Source organism: Misgurnus anguillicaudatus, chromosome 11, assembly GCF_027580225.2.
Source record: "Misgurnus anguillicaudatus chromosome 11, ASM2758022v2, whole genome shotgun sequence".
NCBI classification, from domain to species: Eukaryota; Metazoa; Chordata; class Actinopteri; order Cypriniformes; family Cobitidae; genus Misgurnus; species Misgurnus anguillicaudatus.
The window spans coordinates 3,757,138-3,776,355 of NC_073347.2; the positions used below are offsets into that span (position 1 = coordinate 3,757,138).

At 39.1% G+C, this 19,218-nt stretch overlaps 2 protein-coding genes across 3 annotated transcripts; both read right to left on the reverse strand.

Annotated features, from left to right (window-relative positions):
• Positions 1–8,867: 8,867 nt before the first annotated feature.
• On the reverse strand, positions 8,868–11,790 carry LOC141368851 (serine/threonine-protein kinase pim-3-like). 2 transcript variants are annotated; one of them, XM_073873644.1, is made up of 6 exons: positions 10,578–11,790; positions 10,350–10,400; positions 9,845–10,229; positions 9,583–9,759; positions 9,136–9,264; positions 8,868–9,029 (listed from the first exon to the last, which is right to left on the reverse strand). In XM_073873644.1, the coding sequence occupies exons 3-5, from the start codon at positions 10,188–10,190 to the stop codon at positions 9,137–9,139; spliced, it is 651 nt and encodes a 216-aa protein (XP_073729745.1). In that variant the 5' UTR covers positions 10,191–10,229; positions 10,350–10,400; positions 10,578–11,790; the 3' UTR covers positions 8,868–9,029; position 9,136. The 2 variants fall into 2 exon arrangements, 1 of the variants encoding a protein (XP_073729745.1); XR_012372277.1 differs by lacking the exons at positions 8,868–9,029; positions 9,136–9,264; positions 9,583–9,759 and having other exon boundaries at positions 10,088–10,400.
• A 536-nt stretch (positions 11,791–12,326) lies between these two features.
• Positions 12,327–18,974, reverse strand: LOC141368852 (uncharacterized). Its single transcript, XM_073873645.1, has 4 exons — positions 18,524–18,974; positions 13,821–13,964; positions 13,011–13,181; positions 12,327–12,602 (listed from the first exon to the last, which is right to left on the reverse strand). The coding sequence occupies exons 1-4, from the start codon at positions 18,750–18,752 to the stop codon at positions 12,406–12,408; spliced, it is 741 nt and encodes a 246-aa protein (XP_073729746.1). The 5' UTR covers positions 18,753–18,974; the 3' UTR covers positions 12,327–12,405.
• Between the last annotated feature and the right edge of the window lie 244 nt (positions 18,975–19,218).

Genomic DNA, 19,218 nt, shown 5'->3' on the forward strand with positions numbered 1-19,218 from the left:
TTTTATCACGCTGATGTAAATTCAAATGTTTGTTTTTAAAATAAGTTTGTTTTTAGTTAGTTATTTAATGATATAAAAACGGTGGTGTCACGTCATGATTGACAGCTGTGATATCGTGTGATATGCGCATTCTACGAGAGCGAGGGCGGGGTTTTGACTTCGCGCCTTACATTCCTGCTCACTACTGCGCATGACTGGTCCCGAAATCGCTATTGCGCAGACTCAAGACCCAAGATGTCAGCGCCATATCGGGACACTGGCGGCTTCACTTTTCACCAATGGAAGAGAGCGAACAGGTGTCGTCCATCTTTTTTACAGTCTATGATTTTATACCGTTATAGCTAAAATTGGCTTTAATTATTTCATATTAAAACATGACAATTAAGCCACAATAATGGTTCTGTTAAAAATTAAGTTGTGTTGTTTATTATAGATCATATCTGTCCGTTTATTGTAGAATTTTGTGTGGGTTTTAAATAAATACTGGGCTGGAAAATAAACCAATCTGGCAACACTGTGCATCATGTTGGCCAAGTCAACATAATAACTTAGTTGCGAACTAGTGTAATATAGGTAACATATCACTAGTGAAAATCTTGCATTTCTCTGTATCTTGCTGCATGATTAACTTATATGCGAGATTGAATTTAGTTAGCTAATTCTGCTTTTAGCCTACTGCACATGTGGTGTAACAAAGTTATTTGTTTAATGACCGTCCTATTGCTACCTTATACATTTAAATGTTCCAAACACAACGTATTGTCATTATTATTATTATTATTATTATCGCTGTGTAAATGTAAGAATTAAATCCATCTCAACTTACCGAGTGGAATATCGCGCAATGGACCTGCCCTTGGGGATCGTCATTCGATGACGTCAGAGTTATTAAATTACAGGATTTTAAATTAATAATCAGACAACCCATAAATTAATCGAAAACAATCGTAGTATAGTAAAATGTATATTTATATCTATATTTATTAAAATCAACGAGTCTCTGATAAAAATGATTTACCACCCAGCATGCATCACGCCTAATCAAAGCACTTATGATCAGAAAACGCTTAAAATACTACTTTTACGCGCCGTGGAGCATTGTTAAACTCACCTCTGATTGTTGTTTTACCTGCAGTTGAGAGCTGTTTTAATAAAAATCCCCTCTGAATGTTATTTTACCCGAATTGGAGCGTTGTTAAACTCACCGCTGAATGCTACTGAACCTGCAGTTGAATGTTGTTTAACTCACCGCAGACCGCCCTGTTGCGTATTTGCGATCAGACTGCGGGGGATTATTAACATTAAAAACCAGTTGAATGGCCAGATTAATATGATCCGGGTGCCCCATTTGACTTGCGCTGGCATAGATCATTTATTGTTGCCTATTCCTATTTATTCTTATTACGATGTAGGTTCCGGTTGCGATGCGCTGTCCCAAGACGTCAAATTTCAACGCTGTTGAGTTCTAATAGAAATCTATCGGACTACCCGACACGTTGAAAAATAACACCAAGGGTATACCCAGGGCGTTAAAAGGTGAAGCCAAATCCCTTGACCATGCGCCTAACATTTGACGAGTAGGGAGTGAGACTGTTGCGTGCAGAGACCATCCACAATTGGTGCCCATATAAGGGCATAGCCGCCCACCTTGCAGCTCAAAACCTATGGCTAAAATCAGTTTTGCTGGTTAATAAATAAAATAAAATAAATTAATTTATTAATAACTTGTCAAATGTATACTTACATAGTTAAGAGATTAGTAATCATTTAAAGTGATGATGTTATTTCCCATCAGATGTTTTGGTTAACAACATAAAGAAAACTACACTAAGCCAGAACTGTTATTATAATTTATAATAAATTAAACAAAGTGCTTTGTAAGTCTTTTTTAATGTTGTGCTTTGTATATTTATAAGTTAAACCAGTGTGAGTTACATTCACAGCACATTCACTTTAACAAGCATAACATTATAAACTTATATTAGTACAGTGTGATGCATTTTAAAGTGGCTAAAGGCAGCGTAAAACATGTTAACAAGCCACATACCAGCAGATGACCATACAAATCTTCCTATATTGGTGGATTTCATTTGTCAAAAAACATTGTTTTTATAACTACATAACAATACTACCTTCACATTTTGATGTGATATATAAATACTGTAAAAACATGCGTTTTGTAAAAACAAGGGATAGTTCACTTTAAAATGAAAATTCTGTCATCATTTACTCATCCTCGTGTTGTTCTGAACCTGTATGAGTTTTTTTTTCTGATGGACACAAAGGAAGATGTTTTGAGAAATTATGGTAAACACACAGCAGTAAGTGACCATAGATTTCTATAGTAGGAAAAAATATTTTGGAAGTATTGTGATAAATGACTAAGAAGATATTTTGATAAATGATGTTAAGCACACAGTTGACGGTACCCATTAAATTTCATCATTTTTTTTTATTCCTACTATGGAAGTCTATGGTCACTTACTGCTGTGTGTTTACCATCATTTCTCAAAATATCTTCTTTTGTGTTCATCAGAAAAAAGAAATTCATACAGGTTTAGAACAACATGAGGATGAGTAGAATTTTCATTTTAAAGTGAACTATCCCTTTAAGAAAAATCACAGCTCTTTGCCTCTAACTCAATGTATTTCAATGGCTCACTATGGGCTTCTAGGAACTAACTGAAGTCTCCATGAATCACGTGTCGGCCGAGCTTCTGGACTTCCGGTGGCACAACTCTGTTTGTTTATCTATGGCTCTGGCTAAAACATGCACATAAAGATGTTCCCTTTCGAGAGCGGTCCCTCGACATTGCGTCCGCTATGGGAAACTCCTCCCTCTTCCGGTTTCTCTGAAGCTTTTATTGAACAACGCCAGTGTACTGGCCAATGCCGCCCATGACAGCATATAGGGGCGGGACTTCCGCTGCTATATAGCCTGTTAAGGCGGCAAAATACTCAGATTCTTTCTCTTCACCGTGACTGAAGCGTCTCACCGTAAATCGTCGCACTTGTGGGGGACGCAAGGATCGCGTCCCGTACACGCGTTCCGGCAGAATTTTACAAGGATTTAGAGCTTCGCTCCTCGAGTGAAGAACCGTGTATCTTATGGACTCCGAGATATATCGAAAAACTGCATTCTCAGCAGCGAACCACCGCCGCCAGTTGGTGGCAATGCTGCCAAACTGAGGAGAACGTTGTGTGCCTTCCAAGGTAACATTACACCCGCCCTATTAGCCTCATACCCTCGGGGGATTCCGAGGTTACGGACACGGGAAAGCCACAAGGCTTCCTTTCCCCACCTATGCAATGCGTAAAATGCCACAGTGTGCACAATACATTTACAGTTGCAAATACCCTCTCATATGTGTTTGTCCTTTACTTATAACGCGCTTCGGCCGCTCCCCTTACATGATTAGACCCCCACTCTGGCGTCAAAAAATGACGCGAAAGGTATACCCTCCCCGTCACATATTGACGAATGGTCAAGTGTCGTCAAATATTGACGACATGGGGTGAGGATGTGTTGGCCACAGACACACTCCTTTGATTAGAGTGATTTCTGCATGCGTGCGTGTGAGCATATAGCACGGTCTGCATGCCAGCATTACGTTTATGTGCTTGGTTGGGGATACGGACACAGGCTTCATGCGAGCCCGTCCCTCTCAGGAGCATTCTGGATATGAGTCTGCTCTGAGATATTCCACCCGAGACACTACAGTGTTGGTGACGAACGCCTCTCTGGTAGACCGACTGGCTTACAAGTTCACAGCGCATCACTTACTGTACCACACAGCAATTTGCGCCTGCTCTTCATTAAGCAGCTCATGTCTCGGCTGCCGCAAATGGGACACAGACTTAAGGGCTGTTAAGGACTTTAGACTGTTTGAGATTGGTTTGGACGTAATGAATCGGTACATGATGGTGGAAAGTGTAAGCTTTGTCCTTATCCCAGTTGCACTTTGTATGTAACACGTTGTGCTCGGCCAAGTGCCAGCGGTTACTTGTTGCCCCAATTGGGTTTTGCTGCTTATACATGCAAAATTAGTAAGGAGAGCGAGCCTTCCTACTAGACGCCCCTCTTTACGCAGCGCCTGTAATGGTGTTAAGCAATGACTACGACCCAGTGCACTGTCACGTGTTGAACATTCTGTCTTTGCATCAGTGAGCAGATGAAGGAGAAGCGGGCTGTCTACCCCAAGGGTTTTTCATGCAGTTATCCCTGCGTTTTCATGCTGGTGCCTTGGGCGCGCAGTGGCCAGGCACAATTAATTCTCTTAAGTGAGAAAACCGGCCAATCACTTGCCTATTTTAGTGCCGTCATGGACTATATATGCCCTAAAGGGACTATGGGCCTTAAACCACCCTCAGCGCAGTTAGAGCATAGACGGTTCATAGACTGTAAAAAAGATGGACGACACCTGTTCGCTCTCTTCCATTGGTGAAAAGTGAAGCCGCCAGTGTCCCGATATGGCGCTGACATCTTGGGTCTTGAGTCTCCGCAATAGCGATTTCGGGACCAGTCATGCGCAGTAGTGAGCAGGAAGGGAAGGGGCGAAGTCAAAACCCCGCCCTCGCTCTCGTAGAATGCGCATATCACACGATATCACAGCTGTCAATCCTGACGTGACACCACCGTTTTTATATCATTAAATAACTAACTAAACACAAACCTATTTTCGCTCTTCGCTGTTCTCACGGCGTGTTTGAATACATCTCCCATAGCGTCAATGGACGCAATGTCGAGTGACCGCTCTCGAAAGGGAACGTCTCGGTTACTATCGTAACCTCGGTTCCCTGAGAGAAGGGAACGAGACATTGCGTAAGCCGCCGTGTCACTGCTCAGATCAGCTCTACTGTTCGTTCAGTCGAAAGAATCTGAGTATTTTACCGCCTAAACAGGCTATATAGCAGCGGAAGTCCCGCCCCTATATGCTGTCATGGGCGGCATTGGCCAGAACACTGGCGTTGTTCAATAAAAGCTTCAGAGAAACCGGAAGAGGGAGGAGTTTCCCATGGCGTCAGCGGACGCAATGTCTCGTTCCCGTCCCTCAGGGAACCGAGGTTACAATAGTAACCGAGACGTTTTGTTGGATAAAACAAGAAGACAATAAAAGCGATTGGGATTATATATGGTGCATCTGTGTGTTTGATTTTGCAATCCGAAGCCACGTCAGCTCACATATGGTTATTTAAAACACTCGGCTTTTGTCAGTTTGTAGCAAAACAAAATTGTTTTAATCCCACCAGTTCTCCTGTTTTGATGGTGTGCTAAGCTAATACCTGCTAACATTTAGATATGTAAAATAGGGTTTAGGAATGATTTCAAATGGTAAAGCTCATTGAAATGTATCTTTTTGTAAGAAAAGGCATTGGGCACAAAGTCAGAGAGGTGAAGACATTTAATCAAAGAAAAGTGGGATAAAAACACTGTTAATAGACAGTTGTCAGTAATTATTATAATAACAAAGAATGATAATTAGACGCCAAATCCAGGCTGAAGACTTCATTTTTGTGATAACTGTTTTGAAAATCTGATGGTTTACCACTAGGGGGAGTTGATCACAAATGAGCAGTGTCTAATATGGTTTAGGTCAGTGGTTCCCAAACGTTTTCAGCATGTGGCCCCCCTTGTGTACGGTGCATTCCTTCGCGGCCCACCAAAGAAAATTTGTGACAAAAAACTGTTCTAAAACTCAAAATTTTAATAAAAAGACATTAAATTATACAAAAAAGTAGTGCCTTATTTTTGTAGTTTTAATTACACAGAATTCTTGATAAATCAATTTATACAACAGTTCTTTCTGGTTCTCGAATCTGATTGGCTAAGAGCTATACGATATTATGGGCACTGTAACCGCTTCACCTTTCGTATTATTCCGCCACCTAGTGAATGGAGGTCCTAAGCAGGCTCATCTCTGAATGGAAAAACACAGACGCGCTGTTTGAATCACTCTCCGTGTGTCTCATTAGTTTACTAGCTCATAAATCAGTCTGTGAATCCCCAATCGGAAGTTATTAGTCAAAGATCAGCGCTCTTGGATGTTACGTTACAGTTAATGGGAGAAATGTCTTGTCACATCGTGTGGACGATTAACACTTGGAAAGAGGAATATAAACACTCGTTTTTTTCTGGAGCTATATCTTTTATCAGAACGCGAAAACACCGTGAAACAGCAGGTAAGCACCGCAGCTTTTAAATGTGGACATTGATCATTTACTTTATCGTGACGTGACTATTAAAACATGTTATGAGATATCGCCACTGATATATTTATAAGCAGCATGCAAAAACATCTCTCTGACACTTATAAAAAAACGTTTTGTATAGTACTGACAAGAACAAAGTTTAATAATAATAATCGAGTGGTCGTATCGCGTTAAGAATAAATGAGAAAGCAATAGTAACGTTACACAAGTATAGTTTTATTAACTTTTACCTCACGCCAAAACAATAACAACACAAAAGACACTAAATATGAATTAAAAAAAACAAGTAATAGTTTGATCATGACACCAAATACTGCTGATTTGATCTCATTTTGACGATCATAAACAAACAAGGCCAACATGAGAGCCAGGGAATTCCTTTCAGAGATGTAGCCCAGAGAGGGCGGTGGTCAGCGGGGCGAGTGAACACTGACGTCCTCTCATGCTTTGGTTCTCATTCGTACCGAATCTCACTAAGCAAACGTTCAAACAGGCGCTATCTTTACTAATCGACTGCAGATTTAAATATAATACAGTTACATTCTCGACTGAACTAATCTTAAAACTACACTTTGTGACCAAGAAACGGTAATATAAAGAAACAGCTTTTCCGTCCATTGAGTTGTTATGAGCTTCAAAGCAGCCGAAAGTTTTACCTGTCTTTCTGGCCGCCCTCAAATCCGTGGCGGAAGAAGTAGTTCTCAAACAAAGAGGCTTTTAAAAAAACTCCGTTGTTGTTTTCTAGTTTTCGTTTTTCAAATGTGTGCCGTCGAACTGTTGTATAAAAGCAATATCGCTCTCGGAGTCGTGTGATATAGCTCTATATCATCACGGCTGTGATTGCCTCCGGCACTCGGCCTGCGGCCTCGTGCCTCTGGCCTAATCACAGCCGTGATGATATAGAGCTATATCACACTCCTACTCTAGCGATATTGCTTAAGTATTTCATAAAATGTCATAAAAATGTCAATATTATGCGAGATGGTTATAAAATGTCATAAAACCATCTCGCGGCCCCCCAGTTTGAAAACTACTGTTTTAGGTGAACTTGGGTCGGTTTTATTGTGCAAGTACACAAAACACCATTTTGCCTAGTTTTTATTTATAAACAGATTTAATGACAAACATGTGCATAATTAAAAGAGGGTAAAAGTCATAATAATGATCTGTTTGCCCTAAAAAAAAACAGAATACACTTTGACTTGATGGCTTTAAGTTAAATCATTTATTTTTCCTAAAAACTTTTTTTTTTAAATCTTACAATTATTGTGTAAAAAGTGCAAAATGTTTGGAGTGAGATCTTGTTGCTTTTATGTTTTCCCCAGCAGGTGTTTCAAGCACTTCAATCATTTCTGTGGCTTTAGCTTAAGTTTATTCTAGATTCATTTAAGGCTAATTGCAATTATATTATCATAAATATATATTACATGTATTTCGTAAAGTAATGTACTTTTAATCAGCTCTTAACTTTACAACAAAAATAGTAGCCAACAATGATAACAGAAATCGTAGCAGTTTAATTTATGCATGATTGGTGAAATGTTCAAATCCACAGATTTAAATAAAATAAGTTAATCAAAATATCTTGATGATTGAGAGAAATCATGCAAATTAAACTAGAACACAGAGTAAAGAAGGGTATATTTTAAGGTTTAGGTCAAGTGTACTTATTTATTTGGGTTAAAACAGCATCAGGTTTAACATTGTGTCTGATTGGATTTACTACGTTAACTCCCAGTATTTTATACCAAGATCAAGGGTTTGATATTGCATATGAAAAACATGTACATAAGTAACCCAAGTTAATCAGTTTGATCAAATAAAAAGTAAAAAAGCAAATGAAAACATCTGCTAAAGAAAAGTCTTCCATATTCAATTCAATTTTATTTATATACTGTAGCACTTTTCACAATTGTTTAATTATTTCAAAGCAGCTTTACATTAATAAACCTGACTCCCTAAACTCCTAGGAGAAAAAAAACCCTAGAGAGAGCCAGACATCGCTGATTCTATAGAGCAGTGGTTCTTAACGTTATTCCTGGAGGCCCACTGCCCTGCACATTTTGTATGTCTCTTTTATCTGACATACTCAGTTCAGTTCATGGAGATCCCTTCTAATGAGCTGATGATTTGAATCAGGTGTGTTAAATAAGGGAGACATAGAAAACATGCAGGGCAGTGGGCCCCCAGGAACAACGCCAAGAACCACTGCTATAGAGAACTTACTATATATTAGATACTTTATTTTACAACTTTAAAATATAAAAACATTAAGAATTAAAACATTTTTTTAATGTGTTCAAGGATGAGACAGGATCTGCATCAGACGTTCAGCCAGCGGTCTGTGATCATGAAGTCTGAAATACAACCTGAAGATGAGAAAGAAAGAAAATGTCAACATTTAATTTTTAGTCATCATATTTATAGTATATCTAGAACCTCAAAGCCACAATATCAGTGGCGGCTCGTGACTGCTCATACGAGGGGCGCTAATTCAAAATAAGTGTTCGGATTGTCATGTGTGTTGCTTACGTTTTTTTAAATATTTGTTTGTTGCGTCATGTGAACCATGTGCATCACGTGTTTTGTCAAAACAAGTGCCCGCTGCACACACGTCAAAACCATTTACGACAAAAGAGACGCTAACGTTCACAAAATACACGCAAGACACTCCCTTAACAGTAAACTTTGATTATGCACGAGATTATGCGATTATAGTTAAAAAAGCATTCATTCATACCTCCTTCAAACTCCAAACTCCATTCCCCTCTCCTTCAGTCATTCAGCTTCATCCTTTTTATAATTGTGTGGATAGTGCCCTGTAGTGATGAAAATTTACATTTAAAACAATCTTACTATACAACTAACTACACAAAATAAAAAGCATGTAATCTGCAAAATGTAGTTTCCTACTTGGTTTGTTACCTCATTTTGTATACGAGTAGCTCTTCTTCGTCAGACTTAGTTTAAACCAGTCATGATCTAAGATCTGCTTGAGCGTCGGACGATCACTTGGATTCAGGGCCAGGCACCATCTTAACAGATCATAGATTTCTGTACAAGATTTAGGAGAGAGCTGGTTAGTCATCATGACACACAAATGGCAATAATGATCACGGCATAAAGAGACGCTTTTGTTGTCATTTTTGTTGTCTGTCTATCATCTAAAGGGACCCTGGTCACAGACAGACAGTACCTCAGGGTAAGATGATGGCACAGTGATGTAATACATCGGCGAGCCACTAAATGACTGTTTAGCTAAACCCAATAAAGTCTATCATCTTACCAGACAGACCGTATCCTCTGATAATATTTATTGTGGATTTGATCAGAGACTTTGTGTGTGCATGTTGATCAGTCATTTTCACTCACCCTTTGATAAAACCTTCTCAGTTGTCTTCAGACACCCGGAATTAAAGTCGTTTAAAAGACAGGGCAAAGATCCAAGCACCATGAAGTACAGCACAGTACCTAAGTCCCAGACGTTTGCTGGCACGCCGTGGAATTTCTTAGCCGTTTCGATCTCAGGCAGGGTCCAACATGAAGCTCCTGTACACAAAACATCGTGTTGAGTCATTTTGTAAAAGAAACAACAGATTTCAATACTCCGCTATATTAAAAAAATGCAGCTCACCCATAAAGTCATAGGAATCATAGGCATCATCATGCGTCAGATAATGTCCAAGCCCAAAGTCAATTAACTTCAGGGTCATTGTTGATTTTTGTACCAAGAAGTTTCCGGGTTGGATGTCGGTGTGGAAAACTCCATTATCCAGACAGTGTTGCACTGCCAGTACCGCCTGACGCATGAGATGTCTTGCTGTATTTTCACTTAGTTTTTCTTCATGCTGAACAAATTTCAACAAGGATTCGCTGTGCAGTGGGTACTCCAACACGAGCGTGTAAAAGTGTTTAGTCTCGTACCAGTCATACATCTGTATGACATTGGGGCAAAAGGGCGCATCTCTTAACTTAAGCATCAGCGCCACTTCTGTAATAAGTGGTTTGGGGTATCCAGGCTGGACAAAAAATGGTCAACAAATTACAATTAGATAAAACAAATATCTTGTATTGGTGCGTAATCGCTATACTGTCTATTTTCTGTTTAGTTCGCTTCATCAAATTTTATGACAACTTACAATCTGAAGAGTGCTTTCATTCTTTTGTTTGATTATTTGCTTGATGGCAACCTGTAAAGAGAAAAACAACAAAAGTTAATTTCTCTTGAGCAGACTAAAGCGTCTCACCTGACACTGCACACATAACTTTAAGGTTTGAGAATCTACAAACTTTAAAACACGGTTTAGATCAAGTGGACATACAAATTTCAGCAAACATTGTGTTTAATATAAATACGAGTGCATTACCGGAGTGCCATCAGATATACGGATCCCTTTGTACACTCTGCCACCGCACCCTTCCCCAAGCACTTCATCCTCCAAGAGTTGATATTTAGAATCAAAAGGCTCTGAAAAACACACAGAAAAATGATGAGGTGACAGTACATGTTAACACTCATATACTCACAGATGAAAGGTACAGCATACATTTCCAGGTACAGAAGAATATGATGAAGAAACCATTTCACTTATTGTTGCAAAGTAGGAGTAATGAAGTCAGTACACTCACCTCTAAGCACAGAGCGTTTAGCTCGTTTCTTCTCGCTTGGCGGTTCAAAAGCTTTTTGAACAACATTTATAACTTTTGGCTTGACAACTTTATCATCTTCTGGCAAGGGATTTCTGGGATTTTCAAGAGCTTTTGACCCAGTATTTCCATCTTCTTTTGACTCAGGATTTTTTGCTTTATTTGGGTCAGGATTTCCACCACCTTTTAACCCAATATTCTCTGGAATGGCACCTAACGTCTGTAGCCTGGCATTGGCTGCAGCGATGCCACCAAAACTGGCCAGATCCGCACCATCCATGGCATCAGGAATAGCTGGATCGGCATCTTTTTTCACTTTACTCTTCCCTTTTTTTCTAAAAGGGTTGTGAAATGAGCGGCTCTTTGAAGCCTTTTGTTTTTGTTTCTTTAAGCCAACACTCTTCGATTGAGAATCTGCCAGATCAACAACTTCCCTGGCATCAGGGATAGCTGGATCGGCCTCAATCTGTGAAGTCGGCATCGACTCCACTTTGCCCCTCTGGAAGCATCCAAGGAAGCGTTGCGTCAATGTCATGCGTTTATCCGGACGAATCTTTGGTTTTGATTGGGGGCCGGCCAGAGCAGGAACATCCATGCCAACAGGAATATCTGAAATAGCCTTGGGCTGTTGAGTTGGCACAACAGTCACTTTTTCTCCCTGGAGGTTAGATTTGCGGCTCTTTGAAGCCTTTTGTTTGTGTTTCTTTGGAACAACGTAGGTCTTTGACTGTGATGCAAGATCAACAACTTCCCTAACATCAGGGATAGCTGGATCCGCTTTAAGCAGGGGAGTCGGCACTGACTCCACCTTGCCCCTCCAGAGACAGTCAAAGAATGCCATTCGTTGTTTTTCCGGTTTGATCTTATTGTTTAATTCAGAGCTCGCCAGACCAGCATCATAATTTAGATTAGGATAAGCTGAATCCGCATTAAGCTGTGGAAAAGACCAGAGGTGGGTCAGACAGACAGACAGACAGACAGACAGATAAATGTTTCCATCCAAGGCTTTTTAGCAAAAAAAAAATGCTTTAGCGCTTAAACGCAATGTCAATACCTCAAAAAAACATTTTTTTAAATAGCTTTAACGCAAATAAATGTGATGTCACATGATAGATCTTCATCACGCGCAACCTCTGAAGGACATAACAGCAAACAATAGGCGCTCTTATTGCAGCCTGAGACTTTCTGTTTTGATTTGCAGAGTCGATCCTCCATATACACAGAGCTGCACTGAACTTACTTCATGAAGTGCTGAAATGTCAATCACTTATCCATAAAATGATTCATGTTTATTCTCCTAAATATTCAATTTTTTCTCATAAATGGGTCCCTTTGGTGAAAGCACATTTATTTTAAATTAACGAGACCACAAACATCAGACTGGACCTGGCTAAGCTTTTATTGTAAGAGCATTAGAGAAATTAGGTAGATAATTTGCTCAAGATCTGATTTTTTGTGATACACAAAAACTTATGTGACAATTCGCTTTCATCATTCGTGACATCACCACGGACACCATTTTAGCACCATTTGAATAGAAAACCTTTTTTACGCATATTCACTTGGTCGATAACAAAACCTGGATGGAAACATGTCTATAAATGGACAGATAGTTGTAGTAAATGTAATGATGTAACAAACCTCTGAAGGAATCAGTGTTTCCACTTTATCATTATGAAGGAATGGGCGCCTTACAATATTCCATCCCTTCTTTAATGATTTCAATAATTTATTCTCGCATTTTTCTACACAAAAAAAGAAAAACAAAAACAAATGATAAACTATTAGAAAATTCATTATGACAAAAGAGAATGACAAAGAACCGTGGTCAGTAATAATACTTAATGAACACATTTAACAAACTGTCCACCCAGATACGATTTGATTAAATATGTATATGTAATTGAGTATCTAATTCTTTTTAAAAAATTCCTAAAAATACAGCAATGATTATTGCATTAATAATGCTGTTAAAATAAGAGTTTAAAAGACACTAGAAAAATGGTCTAAACTTAATTTCTTATTGTAAGATGCTTTATTTTACTGACTTTAATGTAGTAAGATATCAGTATCTGCTAGGGCCAACAAAACTATTGAGGAACAAACATGGTACAGTTTTAAAGATTGTCAAGAACACAAAATTTCCATCTGACCTGTGGGGCTGTTCGCCTCCTCAAATGCAGGAGTAAACTCCTTTACTCCTCCTCGTGGATGTGAACTCCCGGCGCGTCTGTCTAACAAATGTCCGTTGTTCGGGACTATGTCAGGGACGGCACATGGAAGGACAAAATCCATTCCACCATCATCACATCTCCATCCCAACACTGCAATTCAATAAATAATGTTATGAAATGAATGCTTTAACTGAAGTGATCAATATGTGTCTAAAACTTGTCACTTATTTTAATCTATTATTTATTCAGCTGTATAAAATAAATATCACATTTGCAATAATAAGAATAACAAGACCCCATACAGTGGCAATTCTTGTTTTTAATTTGGGGACAATTAATCATGTTAATGTCTTGTTATGAAGTTGTTGTCAGAGCATTTTAGATACATGTATTTAAAATCTGTATTTTAGTTTAGTACTTTTGCATTTTCAAAATATAGAAAATCAGCACAAATGATAAACATCAGACAGTAACATAAAGGCATGCAAACAATGACATGATGTTGTGTATTGTGTTATTGTAAATCTGATGAGACAATAACATTAATAAAGCTGTTTTAGCATACTAAACATAAGATAAAGATTGAATTTGTTTTTATTTTGGGGCTTTGTCAAAATGTGGCTTTCTGTATTGCTTAAGTGAGAAGTTATGCATTGTGCCAAAGGAAAAGTAAAATGAGGTAAAAAGTACACGAGCACCACCTAGTGTCTATCTGTGCACGTGCATTAAGAATAATGTATGTAAACTTATCAGCATTAAAGCCACATTTTGCTTTCATTTTCTTCTTACTTGTTGGGATTTTCTCCTCTCCTCCTCCATTAGGATTCATACCCCCGGCAGCGCGCCCGATCTGTGACGAAAGTCCGATGTCAGGGACAAAGTCACAGGTCAACACAGCATTCGGTAGGAATGAATCCATCTCTCCTCCAAACACTGCAATTACAATTCAATAAATTAATGCCTTCATTTAAAATTATCATTTTTCTTTTTGTCTAAATTGTATTGAAGCCGAGAGGGACCATGCATTATTATTATTTTTGCTTGCTTGTTTTCTCGTGATCATGACTTTATTTTCTGGTGATCTCGAGATAACAAAAAGTTGTTTTGTATGTAATTTCCTGTCCATAATCAGGGCCGGATTAACCATACGGGCAACTAGGCAATTGCCCAGGGGCCCAAGACCTCCAAAGGGCCCAGGGCAGCAAGGGCACGAGCAAAATACCAGAGGTGTGGACTCGAGTCATGTTACTTGGTCTCGAGTCAGACTCGAGTCATGAATTTGATCACTTCAGACTCGACTCGACAAAATGTACAAAGACTTGCAACTCGACTTGGACTTGAACATCAATGACTCGTGACTTCACTTGGACTTGCGCCTTTTGACTCGAGAAGACTTGCTACTTCACACGAAATCCTGGGGAATTTTTTTTTCACACGGCCGCGCCGCTCTCAGTGTATAAGCATTTGTGAAAAAAATGTGCACAACCTGCATGCAGAGAGCACGCGCACTGCCTGCACGACAGCCAATCACTGTAGTCTCACGTTGGTTTGGATGTTGGGACCGTACCAGCAGTACAGCTCAGCAGTGGTGTAGTCTACGTGATACGCAAGTACACGCCTTATACCCACTAGGAATTGTCAAGGAATTCCGTATACCAACTAAAAATAGCGTGATGATGCGTAACAGCATGGTTTTGTGACATTTCAAACTTTTAGTGATAGTGAAGCACTGACCAGCATGCTACACTTGCTACTTTAGCGGGTTGAAATGCATATACATATTAGGCTATATTATATTTGGTGTGTTTGACTTCCTGCCGGACTGCGCGATCCGATCGGCATATGAAATTACTATAGCGGCGCAAAAGTGACTGGGGAGCAGACCGATGTGGCGCCACAGGCGAGTGACAGCAAAGTACCGCGAGAGTGATTCCAGTTATCAAATGGAGAAATCTGCTTTGAATAGCTCTCGCGGTACTTTGACATCACCAGGAGGTCTGTTTCACGCCAAATGAAGTCGAACCTGCAGTGTAGCTGCTCACGCGAAACTGTAAACAGTCCATGTGGAGAAGTGAACGAGTGCTGCAACATAAATACGGAGAGTTAACAACACACATGTGTGAGTAAACAACATTTAAATCATCAGTCCAGTTTATTACTTTATATAGAGGTAAGAATCTAAATGCAATAAAATAAGCCCGTGTTTATGTCCTGATGGTTTTTAGCTTTCAGCATGTTTGTTTGTGCTTCACAGTGTTAAACTTCCCTTCTCTGTGTTCATTTATATATCTATGTTCAAGATGTATATGATCTTAAACTTCTGTTTGGTTTGGGTGTCTAATATTAGGCTACTTGATGGTCTTGTAAATAATAATAATTAAGTAAAAGCCTATTTTCATTTTTAGACACTGCTTGTATTATATGCATAAAATAAGCTTTTATTTCAATGACTATGCAAATTAGAGTTAATTAATGGTCATCTTAAATGTGTATTAAATAAAAACATTTACACCATTAAATTACACATGGTAATGTTATCAATAGTTGTCAGATAATAGCTATTGAAAGAGTGGATATTTTTTCTCCTTCAATGTATGTGTTAGCCACGGTTTGAAGATTGTAAACAGTTTATTTAATTTTAATTAACAGTTGAGTAGCTTTTGGCCCTGAGTTAGATGTTAATTAACACTAAACTAGTCTAAAAGTCAGTCCAGTTTCCCCAGCTGTAAATGTCATTGGCTGTTAAAGTCTTTTTTTCTCTTATAATAAACTGATATGTTGATAATACATTCAGTTTATGTGTTTATTAGTACACTTTAAGAATGCTCTCAGTTACATGAATATCTATACTGTATGCATCTGTGAGTGTGGTGGTGCTTATGGGGTGTCGCGCTGGGACAAGTGAGCATAAGGGTGAGAGGGAAAACAAAAATCTAGACTACACCACTGCAGCTAAGTCACTGCATTGACATGGCAGAAGGACAGTATGCCCTTTTGTTCTGGGCACTCTTCCTTCACTCTTTCAAGTAGCCATCCGAGTCTTGGCAGTGCCTGCTTCTAGTTCTCCAGTGGAGCGAGCTTTCAGCCATGGTGGCATCATTCTGCGTCCCTATCGTGCACAACTGACTGACAGACTTTTGGCCAACTTGATCTTTTGCAAATGCAATGCAGTATAGGGGCCTCCCTCCACCTGTCCACAGCACACATTTTCTTTCTGTGGTAAGAGGACTTGAAATGACTCGAAACTAAAATGGTAGGACTTTGGACTCGACTTGAGACTTGTTGGCTTTGACTTGTGACTCGACTCGGGACTTGCCTCATCTTTGACTCGACTTGACTCGGGACTCGAAAGCAAAGACTTGAGACTTACTTGTGACTTGCATAACAATGACTTTGTCCCACCTCTGCAAAATAATGTATCTGGTAATCTCCCGCTGGCCGCTTTATATTAAACAAACCTTCAACACAGGCTTTTGCGCTACAAAGAGAGACGCTGCGTTGCCTATGACTTTGAACGTGAGTTGAGAGCGGTTGAGAATCAGTCTCATGCGGACTGACCAATGAAGAGAAGGCCTCAATTAAGACCCTCTCCTCATTGGTCAGTTTGCATAAGGTGGGTCAAAGGTTCGCAGAGTGTTACGTGACGCAAGGCGTTGCTACAACAGAAAAAAACGAGACATGGAGAAGCTAAGTAGGAGCGCCAAGCGGAAATTAAAAAAGGAAAATGACATCAGAAACGCAGAAAATGTAAAGTATAAACAGTGGTGTAGTCTACGTGATACGCAGGCATCTATGCGATCCGATCGGCGTATGAAATCAAATTACTATAGGGGCGCGAAAGTGACTGGGGAGCAGACTGGTGTGGCCCCACAAGAACCCACAGGCGAGTGACAGCAAAGTACCGCGAGAGCGATTGCAGTAATCACATGGAGAAATCTGCTTTGAATCGCTCTCGCGGTACTTTGACATCACCAAGAGGTCTGATTAGCACCAAATTAAGTCGAACGTGCAGTGTAGCTGCTCACGCGACCCTGTAAATTAACCGACCATGTGGAGAAGTGAACGAGTGGAGCAGTGCACAACATAAAATCCGGAGAGTTCACAACACACATGTGAGTAAACAACATTTATATCATCAATCCAGTTTATTACTTTATCTGGAGGTAAGGCTCCAATAAAATAAAATAAGCTGGTGTTTATAATGGTTTTTAGCTGCCTTCCAGCATGTTTGCTTGTGCACAGTGTTAAACTTCCTGTCATTTGTATATCTACGTTCAAGTAGCCTATATGATCTTAAACTTCTGTGAGGAAATTCATGTCTGCGTTGATGTTCAGTTCAGTTCAGACATGCAAATTAAAGATCATTTTCTTCCCTTTGGTTTGGGTGTCTAATATTAGGCTATATGATGGTCTTGTAATAATAATTAAGTAAAAGCCTATTTTCATTAAGACAATGGTAGTGCCTTTGTATGAGCATTTAAATATTTGTAAATCAAAATACACCTGATGACAGTTTGAATTTGAAGTATTGAGTATATTTACTGTATATTACAGTAATATATTCTGTATATGACCATATTATGGTGATCCTGGGCTCGTGATGATGGGGCCCTTGAATATTGTTGCCCAGGGTATAACAAAATGTTAATCTGGCCCTGTCCATAATAATTAGTGTATTTTAAAGTGAACTGCTGATGCATACATGTAGCAAATAATTTCATATAGACTACTAAATAAATAACGAATGGGGCGGTTTCCCAGACAGGGATTAGACTAGTCTGAGATTTAAATGAATTTAAGAGCTGTCCAAACTGAAAACAACTTGCACTGACATATCTTAAAATACATCAGGCCCTTTGTTTTGCCTCAAAATGCACACAAGTAATGTTTTAGTAAGGTATGTTTGTTAAAACTAGTTATATTTCCTAAATAAATTAAGGCCTAGTCCTGGTTTAAGTTAATCTCTTCCTGGGAAACCACCCCATAATGTGTGTGAATTTAGGGACCATCTTTAAAGTAATAATGTACTAATGAAATAATGTAATAATGAAATAATGAAATGTAATAATGAAAATTAAACATATACATCCAACAAAACATGGTTAACGGTACTTTATTAAAACCATTGTTATTACTAAATAACCATGGTTTTGCTAATAGTAATCAATACACCAATAAACATGGTTACTACACTTTTACCACATAAAAAACATAGTTAATTTTCGTGAGGGATATTAAAAAACAAGACCTCATACGAGGTCATTCTTATCTTAAATTGCGGGGATGTTTTATTCATTTTGGTCGCTTTTTGTTAAATAAATGGATCAGAATTTGACTGCGTATTATGCCAGTCAAGAAAAACGGCGGGTAAAATATCAAGTACACGAGCACCACCTGGTGCGTCTACATGTACACGTGCATTAACAACACAATAACTTTATGTAAACTTATCAGCATGACAGTCAGACTTTTTGCTTTAACTCGCATCTTACCTTTTTGGCGTTTCGCCTCATGTGTTGGATAAACATCCACCATCTCCTCCTCCTCCTCTCCTCCTTCAAATGGATTTAAAGAACCGGCAGCGCGCCCGACTTGTGACGAAAGTCCGAAATCAGGGACATAGTCAAAGTTCGGCACAGCATTCGGCAGAATAAAATCCATATTTTCAACATCTGCTCCTTCCATGTCCTTGTCGGACAATGGTGTTACAGGACGAAACATGATGTGAAAAGATAACTGCAGACTTAACTGTGCTTAGACTCGGTTCACAGAGGGTTGAAATCTAAGTAAACTGTCTGTCCGTACACAGTGCGTCAAGCAGTTTAAAGTTGCGAACTATTTGAAAGTCTGCAAATTCACTTGATAATCTGTACAGTAGCGTTCGGAGTCAACCAAAGGCAAGCGTTCAGATCAGTCAAATGATACCGGTCTCATCTGGCTGAGCGTTTTATAGGCACCGATTGTGATGTCATAATGGCTCCATGACAACGATAAGTTCTACAGTATGGTTGTCATGGAGTTTAATGACTTTGTTCTGTGTACGGTTCAACTGTGATGAGTTATATATATATATATATATATTTATGTCCCCTGTGTTGTTTAATTAAAACTATTTACAACGTTTGGACTTTTTATTGTAGATATATATATATCAAAACTCTTTAATATGTCTTAATGCTTATTACTA

Excerpts from the sequence above, each read along its gene's own strand:
- LOC141368852 (XM_073873645.1), bottom strand. The coding sequence starts at position 18,752 with ATGTTTCGTCCTGTAACACCATTGTCCGACAAGGACATGGAAGGAGCA. Across the intron at positions 13,965-18,523 it reads TGAGGCGAAACGCCAAAAAG|TGTTTGGAGGAGAGATGGAT; the intron begins GTAAGATGCGAG and ends TTGTAATTGCAG. Across the intron at positions 12,603-13,010 it reads GGAGGCGAACAGCCCCACAG|AAAAATGCGAGAATAAATTA; the intron begins GTCAGATGGAAA and ends TTTTTTGTGTAG.
- LOC141368851 (XM_073873644.1), bottom strand. The coding sequence starts at position 10,190 with ATGCTTAAGTTAAGAGATGCGCCCTTTTGCCCCAATGTCATACAGATG. Across the intron at positions 9,760-9,844 it reads TGATTCCTATGACTTTATGG|GAGCTTCATGTTGGACCCTG; the intron begins GTGAGCTGCATT and ends TTTTGTGTACAG. Across the intron at positions 9,265-9,582 it reads TGAGAAGGTTTTATCAAAGG|AAATCTATGATCTGTTAAGA; the intron begins GTGAGTGAAAAT and ends AATCTTGTACAG.